General features: G+C 46.4%; 1 protein-coding gene across 1 annotated transcript in view; it reads left to right on the top strand.

The window, feature by feature from the left end:
- LOC140426035 (vitellogenin-like) overlaps positions 1-26269 on the top strand; it is a 122336-nt gene that overhangs the window by 14764 nt on the left and 81303 nt on the right. Inside the window, exons 5-8 of the mRNA XM_072510334.1 lie at positions 13773-13934; positions 15552-15700; positions 16850-17000; positions 19728-19882. Of these exons, the coding sequence (XP_072366435.1) occupies positions 13773-13934; positions 15552-15700; positions 16850-17000; positions 19728-19882 (617 nt within the window). The remainder of the gene's footprint in view (positions 1-13772; positions 13935-15551; positions 15701-16849; positions 17001-19727; positions 19883-26269) is intronic.

Genomic DNA, 26269 nt, shown 5'->3' with positions numbered 1-26269 from the left:
CCATTCGGGCCGGAGAATCGCCGGGGGGGGGGGGGGTGGGGGGGGACCAACCGGCGCGGAGCGATTCCCGCCCCCGCCGAATCTCCGGTGCCGGAGAATTCGGCAACCAGCGGAGGCGGGATTCACACCAGCCCCCGGCGATTCTCCGACCCGGCGGGGGGTCGGAGAATATCGCCCCAGATACTTTAGTTCAATCTGACCACACAGTCTCTTGCAATTCTCCAATACAGGAGCATTGGTGATCACAGCTGTCAGGCAGTCAAATGCCTGTTGAACTTCCGCCGTCCATTGAAATTTTTGGCGTTTCTTTAGCAAGTCCATCAGTGGAGTAATCACGCCACAAACGTTTGCACAAAGGTTTGATCAAATTCATTTATGTTAAGAGATCGCATCGTCTCCCTTCATCTTGAGGGTATCAGAAACTCTTCAAGGAAAGTGATTCGGGCTTCTCCAAATTCACTTTCGGCTAGTTTCATCACCAAACCTGCCTTCAGAAGTCGATCAAAGAACTCCATACGATGTTTTAAATGTTCTTTCCATGTCTGGAAGTTGGAAATAAAAGCAGATTGTCCCACTTTCTCAATGCAATCCTTCAAACGTGGGATAGAATAAGAGTCCATTCTTGTAACTGCATTCACTTTTCGATAGTCCACACACAACCGTTGGGTACCGTCTGGTTTAGGTACCATCACTATGGGTGAGCTCCATTGGCTGCAACCCACTTCAATTATGCCATTTTTAAGCATACTCTCAACCACTCTGTTAACCTGTGCCAATTTCAAAGGATTAAGTCTATATGGATGTTGTTTGATAGGAACAGCATTTCCCACATCTACATCATGTATAGCCATTTTAGTACTTCCCAATTTATCTCTACAAACTTGCCCCCATGTGATATCAATAACTCTTTCAGGACAGTTCATTTTTCCTCTGGAAGGTAACTTAACAATTCATCCCAATTTTTAAGAACATCCTTTTTGTGAGGGCCACGAAGAATCCAGCACGAGTTTTTATTTACAATAACATTTATTTACAATAACATATATATACAACAGCAACGTCGCTTGCTGATCACTCCTTCCTGCTGGTTCCAAACTGGCCAGCTTTATTTATACAGGGAATCTGCTAATGATTTCTCCGCCCCTCTCATTGGGGAAGCTCATACTCCCACAGGATTGTGGGACTTTCATTAGTCCCCAGCCAATGGTAAGCAGGCAGGCTATAACATCCCTCCCCCCCAAAGTCCAAGGAATCCACCGAAGTCCCTGGCGAAGGAGGGCGTCAGACTCGTTTTGCCGCAGGCCGGACACCATTTGCACAAGGCGCTGGATCGGGTGGCGTGTAACGAGACGGAGACCGGCGCTTCCGCGATGAACGGCGTAACGGTTGTACATCCACGGCCCGTGGACCGAGGATTCCCCCTCTGATGCATCCTGTGTCTCCATCTCGGTGTCAGAGTCTGCTGCCTCCGTCATGTCAGCGTCTCTATCTCCATTCGGTTCTGTAACGACCTGCGCAGGCTTTGAGTGAGGCACCAGAGGAAGATTGTGAGGACTACTCTCCATTGTCTCTGGTCTCTGTGGCTGTAGAAATGAGCTCCGGGGGCGGGGAATCTTTGGAAGGGATAGTCTTCTGGACCGAATGTGGTCTACATGTTTGCGCTAGAGACGACCCTGGGATTGCACCTGGTAAGATATAGGGCCCTTTTGGTGAAAGATTACGCCAGGGACCCACTGGGCACCACCAGCAAAATTGCGAACGAACACTGGGTCACCGGGCGCATACTGCCGTTCTTGTGTGCGGCGTACTTTTGCGCCAATGTCCGGAAAAACTATGCTAAGGCGGGTACGACGTCTCTGGCCCATTAGGAGTTCTGCAGGAGCTACCCCAGTCACCATGTGTGGGGTTGTCCTATATGAAAACAAAAAGCGAGCAAGTGTCCATTGACCCAGAAGATTGCTTCTTTAGGCCTCTTTTGAATGTCTGCACTGCGCACTCCGCCAACCCATTTGAAGCCGGGTGGTAAGGGGCAGTGCGGATATGGCGTATGCCATTCATCTTCATGAACCTCGCAAACTCCTCACTCGTGAATGGAGTGCCGTTATCCGTGACCCGCACCTCGGGGAGGCCATGCGTACTAAAAGACAAACGCATCTTTTCAATTGTTGCGCAGGACGTTGTCCCCTGCATCTTCTGCACCTCTAGCCATTTAGTCTGGGCATCGATTAATAAAAAGAACATGGATCCTTGAAAAGGGCCGGCGAAATCCGCATGCAGGCGCGCCCAAGTCCGCCCTAGCCATTCCCAGTGATGTAGGGGCGCGGCCGGCGGAAGCTCCTAATGCTCCTGGCAAATGGAGCAGTTTTGGGCCACCTTCTCAATGTCGCCGTCGAGGCCTGGCAGCCAGACATAACTCCGGGCCAACATTTTCATTTTGGTCACACCTGGATGACCATTGTGCAAGTCTCTTAGTATCAGCTCCTGTCCTTTTTCCGAGACAATCACACGCGTCCCCCGCAAGAGGATGCCGTCTTCCACGCTGAATTCTGACAGCTTGGAGGAAAATGCCTGCAACTCGCCTGGGAGCTGTCTATGCTGCCCACCATCCAGGACTATGTGCCGAACCTTTGACAGGATTGGCTCCGTCTGGGTCCACTCACGGATCTGTGATGCCGTGACAGGCAAGGTGTCCATAAAATTTAGGGTTGCAACCACCTCACTGGTCTTGGGTGTCGACATGGGGCGACGGCATTTGCTATCTGCGTTCCTGGTTTATGCTCCAGAGAATACTCGTATGCAGCAAGCAACAAAGCTCAGCGCTGGATCCGTGCGGAAGCAATGGGCGGTATCGGCTTATCCTCTCTGAAAAGTCCCAGCAGGGGCTTATGATCAGTCACGAAGTGGCGGCCATACACGTACTGGTGGAAACGTTTCACTGCAAAGACCACTGCCAGGCCCTCCTTCTCGATCTGCGCGTACTTTTTCTCCGCTGCAGTCAATGTGCGGGAGGCGAAAGCTATCGGCCGCTCGGTCTCGTTCTCCATCTTGTGGGACAGGACGACCCCAGTACCATACGGGGATGCATCATATGTGACGAGCAAAGGTTTTCCAGGATCATAGTGGGTTAGTAACCCAGACGACGACAATTGTTGTTTTACCCGCCGGAAAGCGGTTTCTTGCGGCTGACCCCAAACCCAGGTGTGATTTTTCTTTAGCAGAAGGTGCAACGGGGCCAGCGTAGTTGCCAGATTGGGGAGGAACTTCCCGTAATAGTTTACGAGACCGATAAAAGAACGAAAATGCGAAGTGTCAGTCGGGGCGGGGGCCTGTTGAATCGCGATGGGGAATCTTCTCTGCGATGGGGTGCAAACCTTCACGGTCCACCCGATAACCCAGGTAGACTACTTCTTTCGCCTGAAAGACGCACTTTGTGCGACGTGAACAGTCTAAGGGCAGCCTCCAGATTTTCCAAATGTTCCTGCTCTGACGTCCCTGTGATCAAAACGTCATCTAAGTAGACAGCGACACGCGGTAAACCTCTCAAAATGCCCTCCAAAACACGTTGAAAAATAGCGCAGGCAGAGGATACTCCAAAGGGCAAACGTGTATATTCATACAGACCCCGCCCGGTGTGTATTAATCGTTACATGTGGCCGGGAGGCAGGGTCCAGCTCCAACTGTAGGTAGGTGTGACTCATATCTAATTTTGTGAACGAGAGTCCACCTGCAAGCTTCGCGTAGAGATCCTCTATGCGAGGCATTGGATATCGGTCGAGTCGGGAAGCCGTATTCACTGTAAGTTTATAGTCGCCGTACAAGCGAACTGTGGCATCTGGCTTCATTACAGATACAATTGGTGCTGCCAAGACAGCAAAATGGACGGCCTGATAATACCCAAAGTCTCCAAATGAGTGAGTTCCCCTTTTACCTTCTCGAGCAAGGCGTAAGGCACCGGGCGCGCCCGGAAATAGTGCGGCGTGGCTCCTGGTTCGACTTGGATACGGGCTACGGCCCCTTTTATTTTTCCCAAACCGGGCTGGAATACACCTGGGTATCGTCCTAGCACCTCAGTCAGCCCTCCAGAAACTGTTTGGAGGATGTGCAGCCTTTGCAACCGCAGATGGCACAACCAGTCCCGACCCAACAGGCTGGGCCCATGGCCGTGCACCACGATAAGTGGGAAACGCCCCTCCTGGCATCCATAAACAACAGGGGTCATCGTAGTTCCTGAAATGTCCAATGGTTCCCCCGTGTAGGTGGCCAACCTGGCCTGTGTGTCGGTTAATGTAAGCGTCTGTATACCCTGCTTGATGCGGTCGAATGTCCTCTGGGCGATCACGGAGACCGCTGCGCCAGTGTCCAACTCCATCTCAAGCGGGTGACCATTGACCCGTACTGCCACCTTAATGGGGGCCAAACAGGAGCTGCCACACAATGCAGCTGCAGGCAGTCGTCCTCCGCCTCCACGTCCTCAGGAGTAGTCGCCGCAGGTTCATCCACATGGAATGTATGGCCCTAGGCTGGTCCCAGTTTCGGTCGGAACGACGGCGCCTCTGGCACCCCCAGGAACGGAGTCCGCAACGGGGTCGGCACCTACAAGTCTGACACAGACATGGCTCCTCATCCATTGGTTCTGGGGAAGGCCCCTTCGGGGAGGAATGTCCGACGGCCAATGGCGCTCATTCTGCGCTATCTCGGGACAATACTATTTGAATGGCCTGTTGAAAAGTCAATGTTGGCTCAGCTAACAACTTTCTCTGGGTGGCCGCATTGTTAATACAGCAAACCAAACGGTCGCGTAACATTTCTGACAAGGTCTCACCATAGTCACAGTACTCCGCAATCCTGCGGAGCCTGGATAGAAAGTCGGCAAGGGATTCTCCTGGGGTCCTCTCAGCGGTATTAAACCGGTAACGTTGGACTATCGTGGACGGGGTTGGGTTAAAATGTTGCCCCATTAAATTCACAAGTTCATCAAACGTTTTGGTGTCCGGCGCAGCTGGGTACGTAAGGCTCCTAATCACCCCAAACGTATGCGGGCCACAGGCGGTGAGCAATATGACCACCTGGCGCTCATTTTCGGTGATATTGTTTGCCCGGAAATAGTAACACATCCGTTGTGTGTACTGGTTCCAGCTTTCCAGCGCAGCATCAAAAACAATCAAACATCCGTACAGAGGCATGGTGCAATAGAAAACAACTTCCAACCTGTATCCAACAAAACTCCAGGGAGGTGGCTTCAGCAGTGTAGACAGTGTAGACAGACTTTAACTTGTAGCCTCGGCACAAGTTTTAATGATACAAAAGAAATGACATTTATTTACAATAACATATATAGAAACAACAGCAGCAGCAACTTCGCCTGCTGCTCACTCCTTCCTGCTGGTTCCAAACTGGCCAGCTTTATTTATACAGGGAGTCTGCTAATGATTTCTCCGCCCCCCCTCATTGGGGAAGCTCATACTCCCACAGGATTGTGGGATTGTCATTAGTCCCCAGCCAATGATAAGCAGGCAGGTTATAACAATCCTCATTTTCCAATTTAATTTGAGGTATGTCTAATTTACAGTCATCTGGATTTGGTTTGTCACTTTGAGTTAGAATCATTAAAACCTCCTTTTTCTCTCCTTCCCTTTCAAAGTACCTTTTAAGCATATTCACATGACACACTCGGTGAGCCTTCCTTCTATCTGGTGTTTTTACCACATAATTCACCTCACTTGATTTCCTTTCAATCTGATACAGTCCACAAAACCTAGCTTTTAAAGGCTCACCAACCACTGGTAACAACACTAAAACTTTATCCCCACTGGCAAAACTACGAACATTGGATTTCTTGTGTTGTCTAGCCAATTCACCTGCTCTATATAATCATTCCGTAAAATTTGACACGTAATCCAATAGTGTAATTTCCGATTTCTCACCCACCAATTTTTCCTTAATCAATTTAAGTGGTCCTCTTACCTCATGACCAAAAATTAGTTCAAAAGGACTAAATTTGGTAGACTCATTAGGTGCATCCCTAATTGCAAACAATACGAATGGGATTCCTTTATCCCAATCCTCTGGATAATCTTGACAATATGCCCTCAACATTGTCTTTAATGTCTGATGCCACCTTTCTAACGCTCCCTGCGATTCTGGATGGTACACAGTTGATTTAAATTGTTTTATTCCTCAGCTATCCATAACGTCTTTGAATAACTTTGAAGTAAAATTCGATCCTTGATCCGATTGAATTTCTGTGGGTAGTCCATATCTAGTAAAGAATTTAAGTAACTCCTCCACAATCCTTTCAGCTGTAATTTAACGTACTGGAATGGCCTCTGGAAACCTAGTAGACACATCCATTATAGTCAAAAAATATTGATTCCCACTTTTTGTTTTAGGAAGTGGTCCTACACAATCAATTAGGACCCTCGTAAAAGTTTCCTCAAATGCTGGAATGGGTATTAAGGGCGCTGGTTTTATCACTGCTTGAGGTTTCCCTATCACTTGACATGTGTGACGTGATTGACAAAATTTAACTACATCTTTATGTAGTCCAGGCCAATAAAAATGTTTCTGGATTTTAGCTTGAGTTTTCCTTATTCCCAAATGACCTCCCACTGGTACCTCATGTGCAACTCGGAACACCTCCTTTCTATACCCTACCGGCAATACCACTTCTGCCCACTTTTCATCCACCTGCATATGTACAGGTCTCCATTTTCTTATCAAGACATCACTTTTACGGTAATACACTCTGGTATACTCTCAGATTCCTCTTCCGTATATGCTTTCTGATATATCCGTTTTATTTCTACATCTTTCTGTTGTAACTCCGCCAATTTTCCTGAACTAAAAATATCCGCCTCATCCTCCACCTGTACTTGTTCTTTTTCAACCATCTGATCAAAAATCGTTTCTGATAATTGCACTTCAACTTCATCTTCACTCTTTGATTTCTCCTTTTGTCTTAACCTGTGACTTTGCGACCTTGATACACAATCCGGAAAAATCCCATGATATTTGTCTTTTAACCCTTCAGTTGTCTGATTTTCCACTGGCTTATCAACAACAGTAGGCATCACTCCCAACTGCGATCCAGCTATATCATTCCCCAAGATAAACTGTATTCCTGGACAAGATAGTTTATCTATTACTCCTACTACCACTTCACCACTCTTCACTGGACTTTCCAACCTTACCTTATATAATAGAACGCTACTCCTCTCACCCTGAATTCCACATATCACCTCTTTTCTGGCAACATTCTTCCCAAACTACATAATTCCTCATCTCTTACCATTACAGATTGACTAGCCCCTGTATCTCTTAAAATTGTGACTTCTTTACCTGCTCCTCCTGATACACATGAGTAAACTTTATCCACTCAAGTAAATTCTTTAAAGACATCTGGCACCTTCTTAATAATCACTTCTTGAACAGGCTGTACAATCATATGCACCTCCTTCGCTTCACTTGGGCTTTCCTTTACCACTCTAACAAATCCCACTGTCTTATCCTGTGTTACAACATCAGCCATTCCAGTGCTTTTCTTCAACCACCAACACTGTGACTTTACATGGCCTAGTTTATTACAGTGAAAACATTTGAAACTTTTCATTTCTTTTCCACCCTCCTGGATTTCTTTTTTAATCTGAGGTACACTCTCTTTATTGTCTCCCATCAGATCACATTTACCTTTACCACTTGAGTATTTCTCATGTCCCCAGTTTCTATCCTTTACCGGCTGAAATTGATGTCGGAAACCAATCTTTCATTTATGAACTAATTCATAATCATCTGCCATTTCTGCTGCTAATCTAGCAGTTTTAACCCTCTGTTCTTCCACATGAGTTCTCACTAAATCAGGAATTGAATTTTTAAACTCCTCCAAAAGTATCATTTCTCTGAGAGCTTCATACGTTTGGTCTTTTTTCAAAGCCTTTATTCACCTATCAAAATTACTCTGTTTGAGCCTTTCAAACTCCATGTATATTTGACCAAATTCTTTCCTTAAATTTCTAAACCTTTATCTGTAAGCTTCAGACACTAGTTCACATGCACTTAAGATGGATTTCTTCACCTCCTCATACGTTCCAGATACCTCCTCCGGTAGTGATGCAAACACTTCACTAGCCCTACCTACCAGCTTTGTTTGAATCAGTAATACCCACAAGTCCTGTGGCATTTGTTTAGCTACCTTCTCAAATGAAATGAAAAAGGCTTCTACCTCTTTCTCATCAAACCTTGATAATGCTTGGACATATTTAAATAGATCCCCACCACGTCTTCGACTATGACGCTCTGTCACATTATCCTCATCCATCTCCTCCAACTGTACGTGTCTCTTTGCGTCTGCCAATTTTAACTGATTTTCATGTTTCAGAGCCATTTTCCGAAGTTCAAACTCTCTCTCTTTTTCCCTTTCCTCTCTATCTCTTTGTTTGTTTCTTTCTTCTCTCTCCTTTTCTTTTTCCTCTCTATCTCTATCTCTTTCTTTTTCTTTCATTGCATATTCAAGCCGCTTTAATTCTTTTTCATGTTCAAGTTGCCTTAATTCTTTTTCATGTTCAAATTACTTAATCTGCAACTGGAGCTTTGCCATATCTAATGAGTCAGAATGTATCATAGGCAAACGTAAATGCGCAGATACCGCGTTAAGTACCTCATCTTTTCGTATTTTGCTAGGCAGTGTTAACTGCAATGCTTTTGCCAAACCTAACAGTCTGTCTTTAGTCTCTGTCCATAAGGTTTCACGTGTCACCGTGTCCACCCCAAAAACTTCTGAGCCTCCGAAAGAGCCATTGTTCTCAACACTCTCCCCACTTAAACTAAAACACCACACCGGAAAAGCAACAAACCGTCACTGTCTTTAAGTTCACAAAAGCCAATCTAATAGATAGACTTTTATCCCCCTCGATCCCCCAATTGTTATGGGAGAGGTGTTTTCAGAACCCCAAAATGTATCTTGGATTTCAACCAACCTCCCCCTTTAATGGATTGTTAGCTTTTGAAGCACACGGCTTGTTCCCCAGGTGTGGTATTACAATTATGGACATGTGGTTTTTAACACAAAACAATGTTTATTCCATGTATTCAACTTAATCTTTGAAATAAACATTGGATCACTTAACATCCCTTACATCAAAGATAACCCGGAAACTAAAACAACACTAAATAATCCCTCAAAATGTTCCTTTAAACATCCAAAAGACTTCACCTTTAACAACAGACATGAGGGGCAGGATTCTCCGCAATCGGCGCGATGTCCGCCAAAAACGCGCGAATCAGTCCGGCATCGTGCCGCCCCAAAGGTGCGGAATTCTCCGCATCTTGAGGGGCCGTGCCCTCACCTTGAGGGGCTAGGCCTGCGCCGGACTGATTTCCACCCCGCCAGCTGGCGGGAAAGGCCTTTGGTGCCCCGTCAGCTGGAGCGGAAATGAATTTGCCGTGCGGCGCATGTGCGGGAGCGTCAGCGGCCGCTCACGTCATCCTCGCGCATGCGCAGTGGAGAGGGCCTCTTCCGCCTCCACCATGGTGGAGACCATGGTGAAGGCGGAAGGAAATGAGTGCTCCCACGGCACAGGCCCGTCCGCGGATCGGTGGGCCCCGATCACGGGCCAGGCCACCGTGGGGGCACCCCCCGGGGCCAGATCGCCCCGTGCCCCCCCCAGGACCCCGGAGCCCGCCCGCACCGCCTTGTCCCGCCGGCAAGAGAGGTGGTTTGATTCTCGCCGGTGGGACAGGCATTCCAGCAGCGGGACTTCAGCCCATCGCGGGCCGGAAAATCGCCGGGGGAGGGCCCGCCAACCGCCGCGATTCCCACCCCCGCCGAATATCCTGTGCCAGAGATTTCGGCAACCGGCGGGGGCGGGATTCACACCAGCCCCCGGCGATTCTCCGACCTGGCAGGGGGTCGGAGAATCCCGCCCGAGGTTACATTCAATATATTTATAGTCTTTGGATTTGCAGACAGCCACAGACCAGTTCTGTGTTTGCTTCTTGCAGCTCTTTGCAAAACACACAGACACTCCCAGTTTTCTCCTCAAACTGGCTTTCTCCTTTCAAACAGCTCTCAGCAAACCAGCCAGGTACCTTTCAGCTGCTCTCAGCAAAACACACAGACACTCCCAGCGTTCTCCTCAAACTGAAACCAAAAGCAGAAGTGAGCTCAACTCAGCTCCCCCCCACCCTCTGGGCAGCACGGTAGCATTGTGGATAGCACAATTGCTTCACAGCTCCAGGGTCCCAGGTTCGATTCCGGCTTGGGTCACTGTCTGTGCGGAGTCTGCACATCCTCCCCGGGTGCTCCGGTTTCCTCCCACAGTCCAAAGATGTGCAGGTTAGGTGGATTGGTCATGATAAATTGCCGTTAGTGTTGGGTGGGGTTACTGGGTTATGGGGATAGGGTGAAGGTGTTGACCTTGGGTAGGCTGCTCTTTCCAAGAGCCGGTGCAGACTCAATGGGCCGAATGGCCTCCTTCTGCACTGTAAATTCTAAGATAATCTATGATCACTTCAGTAATATGATCAGCTTCATTTGTTAAAGGTACATTTCTTCAACATCCAATTCTTAAAGGCATTTCAACAGAATCAATCAAACTACCAACAAAGTGACAACTTTACAGTTAACAGTTCAAACAGTTCTTAAATAAAATATAAAATACTTTAACCTACTCGGTACGCTTACAAATATATATATATTGCAATTAAGGAAACCAATATGGTTCAAAGACCACTTATAAATAAAGTTTACAATAAGATTTACTTGCTTTTCTCTGGGCAAAGACCTTGGAGAGAACCTTTCAGGAGCCAGTTGAAGCCCTGTCTCGTCAGTCTAAAATTCTATGGCAAGCTGCAAACTACAGACAGACCTGGTTCTATCCTTTATTTACATCATAAGGCATTATTCGATCTCCTCCCACTAAGATGTCCCATGACTTGTTGATCCAGGGCTAAGCATCATTCCTCATAAATTGTCTACACCCCAGGGATCCTCCAAAACATTGTTTCATGAGCCATCTATCTGTAAACAAGCAAATCATTAAAATCAATGATTATCTCACTTTTACAACACCTTAAACACAGCTTTAGCAGATATACTGCCTGTATGCACCTTAAACCAGGGGTTTAATAACATTACTGCAATAAATATGATATATAACAATTGCTTACATTCATCATGCTTAACTTACATAATGGAATATGGCTCACTTCACCAATAATCCAGCATATTGCCATCTTTTTTGGCAATACTCCTTCTGAAGTACATTTCTCCCTCTCTTGCGCCATTAAAGATTGACTTGCTTCTATATCCCTTAGGATTTTAGCATCCTTACCTACTCTACCTTGTACACATGAGTAAACCTTACTCTCACAAATAAAAACTTTAAAAAGATCTGGGGCGCAATTCTCCGGAAACAGCGCGATGTCCGCCGACTGGCGCCCAAAACTGCGCAAATCAGTCGGGCATCGCGCCGCCCCAAAGGTGCGGAATCCTCCGCATCTTTGGGGGCCGAGCCCCAACCTTAAGGGGCTAGGCCCGCGCCGGACGAATTTCCGCCCCGCCAGCTGGCGGAAAAGGCCTTTGGTGCCCCGCCAGCTGGCGCGGAAATGACATCTCCGGGCGGCACATGCGCAGGAGCGTTAGTGGCCGCTGACAGTTTCCCGCTCATGCGCAGTGGAGAGAGTCTCTTCGGTCTCCGCCATAGTGGAGACCGTGGCGAAGGCGGAAGGGAAATAGTGCCCCCACGGCACAGATCCACCCGCGGATCGGTGGGCCCCGATCGCGGGCCAGGCCACCGTGGGGGCACCCCCCGGGGCCAGATCGCCCCGCGGCCCCCCCAGGACCCCGGAGCCCGCCCGTGCCGCCTTGTCCCGCCGGTAAGGTAGGTGGTTTAATCTACGCCGGCGGGACAGGCATTTTTGCGGCGGGATTTCGGTCCATCCGGGCCGGAGAGTCGCGGGGTTGGCCCACCAACCAGCGCGCCGCGATTCCCGCCCCCGCCGAATATCAGGTGGTGGAGAATTCGGCAACCGGCGGGGGCGGGATTAATGCCAGCTCCCGACGATTCTCCGACCCGGCAGGTGGTCGGAGAATCTCGCCCCTGACTCCTGCTTATCAACCAACCTCTGAATATGCTGTACACACAGTTGTACCTCTTCAGCTGCACCCATGGTTTTTTTTGCTACTTCAATACACCCCTGTAAACTTCTGTTTAAAGAGTCTGTCTTCCCGATACTTTTCTTAAGACACCAACACTGTGAGTTTGCATGTCCACCTTTATTACAATTAAAACATTCAAGTTTTCTTCCCTCTCCTCTACTTTTATAAGTTTTCTTTTTAACCTGAGGAAAAATCTATTTCATATAGAATCATGGAATCCCAACACTGCAGAAGGAGGTCATTCAGCCCATCAAATTGGCACTGACCCTTCGAATGAGCACTCTGCCTATTTGTGAGTGTCCACCACGTCCTATCCCCCTAATTCCACAACCTAGGCATCTTGTGCTGGCAGAGAAATTCACTGCTCCTGCCGCTGCCAATTGGAATTCCCATTGAAGTCATCCCATGCCTCCGGGAAACCTACAGATTGGGGTACACAGCTGGTGGGACCCAAGGATCCCATTACCACTGAACAGCTGGATAATTCTAGTCTAGGTCTATTTTTAATGCTCTTATCCACCTATGTTTCAAATGCTTTGTACGTCTGACCTTGTTCTTCCCTTAGATGTCTAAACGTCTTCTGGTACTCATTCATATGCATTTAAAATGTTATCTCCAATGTTATTTCTCATGATAGCCCCCAGATACCTCCTCTGACAAACCCTTCACAAGCTCGACCTGCTAATTTTGATTGACCCAACGTTACCCACTTGATTTTTGGCCAATTCAATTGTTTAGCTACTTTCTCAAATGAGATAAGGAATGCTTCCACATCTTTCTCCTCAAACCTTGGCAGTGCGTGAACATATTTAAACATATCCCACTACGATATCGACCAGAAAGGGTTGGTTACTCCTCCCTCTGGATTTTCCTGAATGTCTGGATATCAGAGGTAGGTTCTTTACCCAGAGAGTAGTGGGGGCATGGAATGCACTGCCTGTGGAAGTAGTTGAGTCGGAAACATTAGGGACCTTCAAGCAGCTATTGGATAGGTACATGGATTACGGTTAAATGATATAGTGTAGATTTATTTGTTCTCAAGGGCAGCACGGTAGCATTGTGGATAGCACAATTTCTTCACAGCTCCAGGGTCCCAGGTTCGATTCTGGCTTGGGTCACTGACTGTGCGGAGTCTGCACGTCCTCCCCGTGTCTGCGTGGGTTTCCTCCGGGTGCTCCGGTTTCCTCCCACAATCCAAAGATGTGTGGGTTAGGTGAATTGGCCAATGATAAATTGCCCTTAATGTCCAAACTGCCCTTGGTGTTGGGTGAAGGTGTTGAGTTTGGGTAGGGTGCTCTTTCCAAGAGCCGGTGCAGACTCAAAAGGCCGAATGGCCTCCTTCTGCACTGTAAATTCAATGATAATCTATGATTAATCTAGGACAAAGGTTCGGCACAACATCGTGGGCCGAAGGGCCTGTTCTGTGCTGTATTTTCTATGTTCTATGTTCTATATGTTCTGCCTTTAACATATGACAATTTCTTACATTTATCACAGACCCAAAGTGCACTAAATATTCCAGTTGCCATCTCAACAAAGCCCTAGATAACCAGCAAGACTTCCTTGTTCTTACACTTTGAACCCTTGAAATTAAAGACATTTCTTTTCCTAACAACAGGTTGGAATTGAAGGTATTTGCCTCACAAATTACATTGTTCAGGAACACAAGAAAGCTCAACGGATTACGATCACCAAATCAAAAGACTTGAACAACTGTCAGGAGAAGGTTATGATGTACACGGGATCAGCTTATGCAGATCTCTGCCCTGCCTGCCAACAGGTAAGCCTCATCAATTAAGATTCCATCTTTTCTGATGAAGACAGTTATCCACAAACCTCATAATAAAGACAAGGGATGGAGTTTCTGATTGGCTACAATCAGTAAATTGTGTCCCAGGTGTGATCAAAATCATGCTGATTTGATTGAGCTTCAAGCTTTAGTTAAAATTGATTTGCAAAATCTGCAAAATCTTGCTTGAGCCAGAGAAATTGGTCAACATAACGGAGTACAATTATTTCCTTTATCCCTTTATAAAGTACTTCTTAATACATCTGAAAATGATAATCTGACCACGGGTTTATCACCAACAAGAGGCACTGTTAATAGTGATATCCTATTCTTCACCTGTAAGTTATGTTACAACACCCTGGGCTGGTGCGCGGTCAGTTCCAGCCCCACTCAGCCCAGAGTCACAACACAGGGGAAATTAGAGTTTATTTAAAATACCCGAGGCCCATTGTTGAGTCAAGTAAACTAAAGTTATCAGGTTTGGAAATTTACAACACAAATGATGTTTTATTATGTACAGTAATATGATAAATGGACGAAAAATGCAACTATCTAAAGTCCCCCTTCCGTTGGCAGCACGGTAGCACAGTGGTTAGCACAATTGCTTCACAGCTCCAGGGTCCCGGGTTCGATTCCCGGCTTGGGTCACTGTCTGTGCGGAGTCTGCACGTTCTCCCCGTGTCTGCGTGGGTTTCCTCCGGGTGCTCCGGTTTCCTCCCACAGTCCAAAGACGTGCAGGTTAGGTGGATTGGCCATGATAAAATTGCCCTTAGTATCCAAAATTGCTCTTAGTGTTGGGTCGGGTTACTTTGTTATGGGGATAGGGTGGAGGTGTGGGATTGGGTAGGGTGCTCTTTCAAAGAGCAGGTGCAGACTCGATGGGCCGAATGGTCTCCCTTTGCACTGTAAATTCTATGAATTGCATCCTCTATAAACTTGAGGTCATTCAAAATTCTGCCACCTTGTCCTAATCACACCAAGTCCTATTTTCCCATCATTCCTGTAATCACTGGTCTGCACGTGACCAATGCCTCGCTTTTAAAATTTGTATCCTTGTCTTCAAATCCTCACCCCTCCCTATCTTTTCAATCCCCTTGAGCCCCCCAATAATCTCTGAGATATCCGTGCTCCTTCAATTCTGGCCTCTTAAACTTCCTGGATTTTAATCACTCCACCAATACAGGATGTGGCGAGGACCTAGTTCTGGAATTCCCTCATTTAATCTCTCCACCTCTCTAACTTACTTTGCTCCTTTAAGACTCTCCTAAAACCTACCTCCATGACCAGGGGTTTCCTCCCACAAGTCCCGAAAGATGTGCTTGTTAGGTGAATTGGACATTCTGAATTCTCCCTCAGTGTACCCGAAAAGGTGCCGGAGTGTGGTGACTGGGGGATTTTCGCAGTAACTTCATTGCAGTGTTAAAAAGCCTACTTGTGACACTAATAAAGATTAAATTATTACAAGCTTTTGGTTCCTGTTCAAGTGGCTCCCGTAGAACACATTGGATCATTTTATTACTTTAAAGTTTCTGCGTAAATACAAATTGTTACTGAACCTATCAATCGAGGTACATGCAATGGTAACACAATATTATTTCCTACCTTCAGAGAAGTAGAAATATACGGGCATCTGCTACTTCCACCCTTGTCCTGAAACCTACCGCAACTGGGGCAATTCTTCAGGAAGCCAAGGTTCGAGAAGTGCATCAGTTTACACCATTCCATGAACGTGAGGGAGCCGCCATATTGGAAGCAAGGTTAGCCTTTGAAAGCGCCCCAATGACCATTGACCCATTCAATGATTCACTTAACATTTTAATTTCTCATCGTCTCTGTAATTAAGTATGTGGGGATATGACGTGCTGGTAATGTCACTAAACTAGTAATGCAGAGGCCCAGGCTCTGGAGGAACACAGGTTCGAATCCCACCACGGCAGCTGGTGGAATTTGAATTCAATTCATAAAATGTGGAATTTAAAATTGATGGTGACCATGACAACTGCCATTGAGTGTTGTAAACGCCTATCTGGTTCATGTGGGTTTGGTTTGTGTGTGACTCCATATCCACAGCAATGTGGTTAACTCTTATATACCCTCCAAGATGGCTCAGCAAGCCACTCAGTTGATGGGCAACTAAAGATGGGCAACAAATGTTGGCCTTGTCAATGACACCCACAGCTCATGAAAGAATACATTTTATTTCCTTCCGTTTGAGATTGAGTCTGAATGGTTTCTGTTTAAAAAGCCTCGTATTAGTTCCATCTTCTTAGAACATAGAACATACAGTGCAGAAGGAGGCCATTCGGCCCATCGAGTCTGCACCGACACACTTAAGCCCTCACTTCCACCCTATCCCCGTAACCCAATAACCCCTCCTCACCTTTTTGGTCACGAAGGACAATTTATCATGGCCAATCCCCCTAACCACTTAACTATCGAATCCGGATTGTCTCCTGTCTCATGTTGCTTTATTTTCTCCTCTTGCCACATTGTCTGTAACTTCTCTGTCGTGTTGGGTGTTCTGATATACAAACGATCCAACACGGCTGGAGATGGTGTAACTCAATTTTATTTACTACTCAACTGTAACAACACACTGCTAACTTGGGTACGTGCATTACCAGCTAATCTGTGGACCCTGTCCTATCACTATCTGGGTGAGGCATTCAGCACATGGTGGATGTCTAAGTGGCAGGCTCTGAGCTCGGTGCTCTGAGCTGGCTGCTGCTAGAAAGCCCCGGAACTGTAGTGTCCCCTGTTTTTTTAGTGCGTGTGCTCTCACTGGTGATTGGCTGCGATGTTGTGTGTGTGCTGGTTGGTCCTACTGCATGTCCATCAGTGTGTGTGTGATTGCACCATGATATGCTGATCTAAATATCATGACATTCTCTTCATTTGATTTCCAGGCAACACCTCACGCTGGTTGCTATCAAGGCTGCAGTAATACGCGAACTGCAACTTGAGTCTGTGGAACGAGGAACATTGAAATATCACTTTGACAAGAAAATACTGCACAGACCAATAAAATTAATGAAACCCCAGAATGTGGAAAAAGTGGTAAATGTCACCAAAAATACTCGTTGCGTCTGACTCCATCTGGGGAAGCTATAAAGATCATAAGAACATATGTAATAGAAGCAGTCGTGGCTCACACAGCTCCTTGAGTCTGCTCTGCCATTCCATAAAATCACAGCTGAACTTTATATCCAATTTCCTGCACTATTGATGTGCCATCAATGAACACAAGACGAGTGGTGAACGTAACTGAGGCTTTAATAAACTAAACAGAAAGCGTCCTGGCCTCTGATCCCGAACTGGGTCAGAGGCGGAGACCAGCCCCCTTTATACCGAGCCCGAGGGGAGGCGGAGCCATCAGGCAGTGGTTTACCACATTACATGTAATACAGTAGCCATTTACCACAATACACATATTATATACTACAGTGGTTTACCACAACTATCCCCATTTAACTTGATTCCTTTAGCTCTCAAGAACAGTCTAAATCTTGAGTATACCAAGTGACAGATCTTCCCATACCTCTCTGGGTAGATATTTCCAAAGGTTCGTAATCCCCTGAGTGAAGAAAAACCTTCTCAGTTCACCCCAAAATAGAAACCTTTCATAGAACATAGAACGTATATAAATAACTGCCCCCTCATTTGGAGACTATGAGCGAGATTTTCCAAACCCGTCAGTGGTGGGCACTGTTGCGGGCAGTGCAGGAAAACCTGGTTGGTTGACTTTTAGCCACTCTCCGGGCTTTCCTGTCCTGCCTGTGCCGATACCCGCCTCTAGCAGGACCAGAAAGACCTGAGCCATCATTACCAGGCTTTTTAGTCGGGGTGGAGTTGGGGAGGGGGGGGCACGTCTTACCATCTAACTTGCCAAAGGATTGCACCTCTCATTCTTCCAAACCTCAGGAAAAATAGATCTCTTCAGCTCCATATCTCCTCACAGGGCTGCACTCTTTTTTTTTAATAAACATTTTATTGAGGGTTTTTTGGCATTGTAACAGTAGCAATATAAACAATGTACATGAAAATATAAGCATAGTGCAAATACCAACTCCCTCCCCAACAGGTCACACCATTAATTAACCCCCTAATCTACGCTAACCTAACCCCCCCCTCTGCTGACGATTAATTCTCCACAAAGTCGACGAACGGTTGCCACCTCCGGGTGAACCCTAACAGTGACCCTCTCAAGGGCCTTGAGTCCCTCCATGTTAGTAATATCCGCCTCCAGGCTACCAGGGAAGCAAAGGCCAGAACGTCTGCCTCTTTCTCCTCCTGGATTCCCGGGTCTTCCGACACCCTGAAAATCGCCACCTCTGGACTCAATGCCACATTTGTTTTAAATACCTTGGACATGCGTCAGCAAATCCCTGCCAAAATCCCCTCAGCTTTGGACATGTCCAGAACATGTGGAAATGGTTCGCTGGCCCTCCCGCACATTTTGCACACCTATCTCACAGGGCTGCACTCTCAGCCCACAAATCAACCTCATGAATTTCATTGCACCCTGTCGGTGACAAGTATATGCTTCCCTGGGTTGTGGAGATTAAACATTTGTATTCCAGGTATGGTCTGATCATGTAGAGCCCTATTTGATTGCAGCAAGACTACCTTACTTCAAACCCCACCCCCACTTGCAGCAAGAGAGAACATATCATTTACCTTTGTTAACTATACTGGCATATTAACTTTCTGTGATCCAGCTACAGGATCACCCAAAGCCACTAAATACCAACATTTACTTTTTAAAAATATTCTACCTTTCCATTGTTAGTAACAAAGTGGCTAATTTCACACTTGCCCACATTGTACCCCATCTGCCACCTCAGCTAGTAGCTGAACAGGACCTCCGTCATGTGATGTACAAAAGACACTGAAGTGTGCCCTGATAAAAGTCTTTAAAAATAATGAAGTAATTTGACAGGACAGACAGAGTGATGTTTCCACGTGTGGGGAGACCAGAATGTGCCATCATTATTGTAAGATAGTCCCCCACAATTCTAATGGGGAACTTAGTACCAACCCTGGCGAAAATGCAGAATTCACTACCCCATGAAGTAGATGAGGAGGATATATACATGTATCGGCATGTAGGAAAGGAAGGGGTAGAAGAATATGACAATGGGATGAGATCATGTAAAATATAAATGTCGCCACAGTCCCAGAGGGCCATAGGCTGCTTTCCCCTTTGAGAGCTGACTGGTGGTGATTTCACCTGAGGATCACCATCTCAAGTTTGAGAAGGCGGGGCCTTCATGAATGACCTCAGCCAGTACGGGAATTGAACCCGCGCTGTTAGCTTCGCTCCACGTCACAAACCAGTCGTCCAACAGCTGAGCAGAGCAATCAAAGGAGGCCTAACTGATTTATTGAGTAAAGCCTGTGCTGTTTGAGAATGGACGGTCTGTGGTGGATGGGGTGCCTGTCAAAGGTGGGAGTGGCCTGTATTTCTTGGCACTCGCTCGGCTGTCGTCCGTGTCGCATCTCCCTGTCTCGACCGTTGGATGTGTTTCAGCGACATTGTTGATCCTGCCAGTTGATTCAGCCATGCATGTCTCAGTACACATGGCAAGCACCTGTGTTCTTTACTTCAAGCACACCCACATTTTAGGAGACAAAGTGCCGCCACTTTGCTTTACTTGGTCACCGAGTAATATGAAAAGGAAGGGCTGAAGGACGAGTTTGTGGAGCACGAACCAGTTGGCTGAATGGCCTGTTCCTGTGTTGCAAAATTCGAAGTAGTTCTTTGTAACTTTCCTTTCCTTGTAGATTCTGGAGACCCTGAAAAACTTGGAATTGCACAACCAGGAGAAGGTCCATGCTGACACACCCGCTAAATTTCTGCAGCTTGTACAACTTCTTCGCTCCACAACAGATGAGACCATTGCTTCCGTATGGAGACATTCCGACAGCAGCCAGTTACGGTAAATATCTCACTCTGGAATTACTAACTGACTGATTCACACACAACATTGTTATGGGCCAGGGTTTAGAGAACCCCAAAGTGTATCATGGAGTTCACCTGACCCACAACTTTTACTAGATTGTGGTATGGGGAGCACACGGCCCACTCTACAGGTGTGGTACAGCAGAAATGGAAAAGTATTTTTTAAAGCAAAACAATGTTTATTCTATGAACTCAAGTTGACCATTTTAAAAGATACAGTGAACAACTTATCAACCATTAAGTCAAATAAAACCCCCAAAGAATGCAACACTAAGTAATCTGTAAACTGTCCTTTTAACATCCAGAAGACTTAAGAAACACCTTTTAACAGAAGCACATTAGGTTTACATTCACGACTGAGAACATTTATAATTCTGAATTCACCAAATGATCAAGAGATAGTCTTTTATGGCAGAGAGAACAGCAGTACAGCTGCTTGGTCTGGCTTCAGCTCCAACACGGAAAACAAAACTAAAACACACCCTGCAGCAAACAACCTAAAACAAAAGTAAAAAGCTGACAGACAGCCCAGCTCCACCCACTCTCTGACATCACTGCAGCAGTGAACACCCATTTCTTAAAGGTACTCTCACTACAGATATTTATATACACACCCATTTATTAACACCCATTTCTTAAAGGTACTCTCACATGACAATATGGAAACCTTTGCCGTTCTTTCATTCAGCAAAACCCTGGCTGACCTGAATCTTAACTCAATTCACCCACCTTGATTCCTGATAATCTCGGCCTAACAAAACTGCATCAATATGGTTGACTCTTAACTGCCCTCTGAAAAGGCGAGTCACTCAGTTCAAGGGCAATTAGGGCTGGGCAATAAGTGATGGTCTAGCCAGTGATGTCCACGTCCCATCAATAAATACAAAAAAAAATGTATCAATCTGAGAATTAACTTTTCAGTTCAACACATTTTTTCTTCGGGGAGAGAGTTGCAGATTTCCATTGCTCTTTGTGTGAAAGAGTCGTTCCAAACCATCCCTCAATGGCTCACCCCTGTTCCAAACTCCCCCAACAGCAGAGGTTCCCCACTGTTTCAGAATGTCATGTTGAATACAGAGTGTTCTTATCAGCTTTTCCCCTATATAATTGTTTTACTGGCATTTGTTGAGGGCCTTCTCATGTGCGGCCTTTAGACGGGCTTTTCCAGTCTATAAGCAAGATCTGTTTTACTACTGCTCCTGGTTTCACATTCATTACTGTTCTGTCGAGTTACTGTCATTGTTAAATATTGTTATTTATGTATATAAAGACGTTTTTTTCTTTTCAACAACACATCCGACTACCCTCTTTGTAGTCTCAAGCTACCACATCTCATTGGCGATGAGGCGAAAATGGCAAGAAAAGAAGTCGTTTTTCCATGTTCAGCGTGGCAATACAAGGTGGCATTCAGTGTTGTTTTTTTCATTGGAATTTCAAGTTAGCAGCACCATGTGAATGTTGAGGACGGCCGGTGAGTTCAATGAGAGAAGCGAGGACTGGACTGAATACGTGAAGAGGTTGTAGCATTTCTTTTTAGCACATGGAATATAAGATGAAATCTAACAGTATTCAATTCTCCTCAATGTGCATGGGGCGAAGACATAAGTTGACGAGGAATCTGGCCGTGTTACAGGCGCCAGAGAAGATTTCATTTGCAGTTTTAATTCCTCTGGCCCAGAATCACCAGAACCCGAAGACCTCAGTGATTGTTCAAAGATTCAAATTTCATAGCCATTTTCGAAAAGCAAGTTGCTAACTTTGTGGTAAAATAATGGCAGCGTTCAGAACACTGTGATTTTGGTGCAGTTTTAGAAGATATGTTTAGAGACAGCTGGTCTGCGGTATTAGCAAGGACAGCAATCAATGTCGATTGTTGGGTGAAGCCACACTGACTTTTAAGAAGGCCCTGGAAATTGCTCAGGGTGTAGCACGGCTGCGGACAATGCCAGACATATTCAACAGGCAAATGGTGATGGCCAGGCAGGGACACTACGCCAAGTACAGAAAGTGGCTGCAAGCAGAAAGATGAAATCAGTGGAGTGTTTTCGGTGTGGAGGGCCACATTATGTGAATTGATAATAATTAATAATCTTTATTGTCACAAGTAGGCTTACATTAACACTACAATGAAGTTACTGTGAAAAGCCCTTAGTCACCACATTCCGGTGCCTGTTCGGGTACACAGAGGGATAATTCAGAATGTCCAAATTACCTAACCACGTCTTTCGGGACTTGTGGGAGGAAACCGGAGCACCCGGAGGAATCCCACGCAGACACGGGGATTGCAGACTCCTCACAGACAGTGACCCAAGCCGGGATTCGAACCTGGGACCCTGGAGCTGTGAAGCAACAGTGCTAACCACTGTGCTACCGTGCAGCCTATGGCCTACTGTGCTGCCAATTAGTGTCTGGATGCTGTTTGCCACCAAAGCAACAAGAAGGGGCATTTAGCTCGGAAATGCAGGACTGTTAAAGGCAACGCAAAAGCTGAGCAAGGAAATCTAAATTTGAGGAAGCCTCTAGCAGCTATGCACCACATGGAAAGCTCGGAGCAACCAGAGGAGCGTACTTACAACATGCTTCATGTGAATGAGTTATGAACAGGGGCTATTTATACAACAGTGCTGGTCAATGATAAGCAAATCAAGCTGGTGCTGGACACAGGACCTTCAGCATTTGTAATTAGTGAAGAGACCTACAGGTCGACGTGGGACTACCCGAGCACCAGCCCTTACTCTGACAGAGATTTATCTTCGGACATACACCAGGGCGTCCATAGCTTTGCTCTGGGCGTTAGAAGTCCATATTGTATATAATAGGCAAGAAGCAAGGACAGGCCTCCTTGTGGTCAAAGGGAAGGGGCTGAGTTTGCTCATGCCCGACTAGCTCAGCAAAATTCCATTGAACTAGGGCAAGAGCAAACACACGAGGATTACCAAAGATGTTGTTAAGAACTATCCCGGAAATGTTCAAGGATGAAATGAGTACATTGTGAGGTACGACTGTGAAGTTGTACGTAATTCCTCAGGCTACTTCTTGCTTTTTCAAGCCCAGGACAGTGCCAATGCCATGGGAAGGAAAGTGGAGGAAGATTTGGAATAGATGCAAAGGCTTGGAATCATTGAACCTGTTCAGTCTTCTCGTTGGGTAACTGCAATCCTTGCTGTCCTTAAAGATGATAGTACTGCGCATATGTGGTTATTACAAGCTCACCATTAACCAGGTTTCCAGTTTGATATTTATCCATTACCTAGGCCCGATTTCTCAACCTTGCCCCTCACCTGAGATACGGTGATCCTCAGGTTAAATCACCACCAGTCAGCTCTCCCCGTCGAAGGGGAAAGCAGCCTCTGGTCATCTGGGACTATGACAACTTTACACTTTACTTTACCTAGGATGACACCTTTGTTTTCAACTCTTGCAGGAGGCAAGATGGTTTCAAAACTGGACTTGAGCCGGGCATGTCAACAACTCTTGTTTGAGGAAGATCTGAAGCGGTACCTGACCATCACTACTCATAAAGAGTTGTTCAAGTACAATTGGTTGTTTTGGGGGGGTATCTTTCCGTCGGGCGATATCCCAAAGGACGATGGACAACCTGTTACAATGCATTCCTCAGGTGGCAGGTTAATTATGGGGAAGATTGAGAAGGAGCAGCTCAGCAATCTGGATCAAGTTTTTAAAAGGTTTTCAGAGGCGGGATTGCGTCTGAAGCGGACAAAGTGCATTTTCCAGGCACAAAGCATGTTTGGGCCGCAGAATCACTACACAAGGCTTTTCCCCCGTGGAAGGGAAAATTCAAGGCGTTAACAAAGCCCCAGAGTCCAGAAATGTGTCAGAACTAAGGTCATTTTTGGGGCTCAATAAACTGTTATGGAAAGTTTTTGCCAGACTTGTTCACAGTGTTGGCTCCACTGTATCGACTTCTGCAGAATGAAACCAAATAGAAGATCGGGTACAAACGTGCGCGCGCGGTCGACGCGATGCTGGTCGGGCGCCATTGACTGTGGCCCCCGCGGCGATTCACTGAGTGCAGCTGGCCGAGTTCCCGACGGCGTGGTTCTCTCATGGTTCCACTCATCGGGAACTCGGTGTGGCAGCTGCGGACTCAGTCCGCGGCCGCCCTGGTGGGGGGGCAGGGGGTCATTCACGGGGGAGGCCTCCAGGATGGCCGGGCTACCAATCGGGGGCCACCGATCAGCGGGCGCACGGGATCTGGGGGTGGGGGCAATGTTTTTGTTGCTGTTCCATGGTGCGGGTCGGCCATGTCGCGCGGGCCGAAGGCCGCCGCTCTGCGCATGCGCGGACCCCCAACCGGAAGTGCAGGGCCCCATATCGGCAGCCGGAGCTGCGAGGAGAACTCCGGGGCCCTGCTAACCCGCTGCAAATCGCAGAATCATCCTGGACTTTCTCCAGGTGAGCCCAGAGTGATTTGCGCGCGTTTTTCCGTGGGCCAGGGGACATAGCCCCATTATTGGAGATTCCCGCCCAATGTTCCTGTGGGCGTACACCAGGAAGTGGTTCTTGTGTTTCCAGGTGTACCATTTGACTCTGCTGGGAGAGTGGAAGAGAAACATTCAGGTACAGGTACAGACTTTCAATCTACCTCTTCACAAATGTTTCCAGATCAACTATTACGGGAATCACCAGTGGTGTTGCATAGGTCGCAATGCAACCACCCAGCTGCTGACAGGCCTCTGTATATATTTTTTAAAAATTATTCCAAACTTACTCAAAAAATACAATAACGTAATAATGCAGGGAACACTCTCCCTCTGTGTGTACAGGTTTATCCCCTTTTTCACCCCCCCCCCCACCCACGATGAACAACTCCTCGAACATGGGCACGAACAGTATCCACTGGGCCTTAAAGCCCTCCGTTGAACCCCTCAATTCAAGCTTAATTTTTCCAAGCGGAGGAAGTCGTAAAGATCCCCTAGCCAGGCCACCACTCCTGGTGACGTAGTCAGACGCCATTCCACCAAAATTCTTCGCCGGCCAACCAGAAAGGCGAAGGCCACAACGTTTTCCTCCTCCCCTCCATCAGCTATGAGATTTTTGTATCACTAAGAAATTATTTTTGTTGTATTTCTGTCCTGATGGGGAATATTGAAATTTAAGGGTGAGGGGAGAAATGTTCCTGAGTGTCATTTTGAGTTCAGAGTGTTCTTATAAGCCTTTCACCTAAGTAATTGTTTTACTGTCGTCGGTTGAGGGTTCTGAGCATGTGTGGGCTTTGGGCAGGCTTTTCCAGTCTGTAAGAGGGTGACCTGTAAGCAAGACCTGTTTTACTACTGCTCCTGTTTTCATAACATGGGGCTGGTTTAGCACACTGGGCTAAATCGCTGGCTTTTAAAGCAGACCAAGCAGGCCAGCAGAACGGTTCAATTCCCGTACCAGCCTCCCCGAACAGGCGCCGGAATGTGGCGACTTGGGGCTTTTTACAGTAATTTCATTGAAGCCTACTTGTGACAATAAGTGATTTTCATTTCATTAATTATTACTGATATTACTATTCTACTAAGTTACTGTTATTGTTCAACTTTGTGATTTATTTATATAAAGTGACTTCTTTTACATAACGCATTTGATATCTACTTTGTGGCCTCAAGTTACCATCTACCAAAACATATTGTCATGTGAGAGTACCTTTAAGAAATGGGTGTTTATAAATGGGTGTGTATATAAATATCTGTAGTGAGAGTACCTTTAAGAAATGGGTGTTTATTACTGCAGTGATGGCAGAGAGTGGGTGGAGTAGGGCTGTCTGTCAGCTTTTTACTTTTGTTTTAGGCTGTTTGCTGCAGGGTGTTTTTTTAGTTTCGTTTTAAGAGCTGGATAGCTGCAGTCACAGCCAGAAGGTGTATTAGAGTCTCTCTCTGTAATCTAAAGACTGTAAATTGATCCTGGTGATTTAAAACTAATAACAATAGTGACTTTAACCTGGTGTGCTTCTGTTGAAGGTTTTATTTTTAAGTCGTACATATGTTGAAAGGAAAGCATAAAGGATTACTTAGTGTTGTATTCTTTGGGGGTTGTATTTGAATTAATGGTTGCTAAGATGTTCACTGTATGTATCAATAAGGTTAACTTGGGTTCATAGAATAAACATTGTTTTGCTTTAAAAATACTTTTCCATTTCTGCTGTACCACACCTGTAGAGTGGGCCGTGTGCTCCCCATACCACAATCTATTAAAAGTTGTGGGTCAGGTGAACTCCATGATACACTTTGGGGTTCTCTAAACCCTGGCCCATAACAATATGAACACACAAACGTGTGAATTAGGAGCAGGAGTAGGCCATTCAGCCCCTCGAGCCTGCTCCATCATTCAATTACATCATAGCTGATCGGATTGTAGCCTC

This window comes from Scyliorhinus torazame, chromosome 7 (genome assembly GCF_047496885.1).
Source record: "Scyliorhinus torazame isolate Kashiwa2021f chromosome 7, sScyTor2.1, whole genome shotgun sequence".
In the NCBI taxonomy this organism is placed as follows: Eukaryota; Metazoa; Chordata; class Chondrichthyes; order Carcharhiniformes; family Scyliorhinidae; genus Scyliorhinus; species Scyliorhinus torazame.
This window is presented reverse-complemented; position numbering and strand designations above follow the sequence as displayed.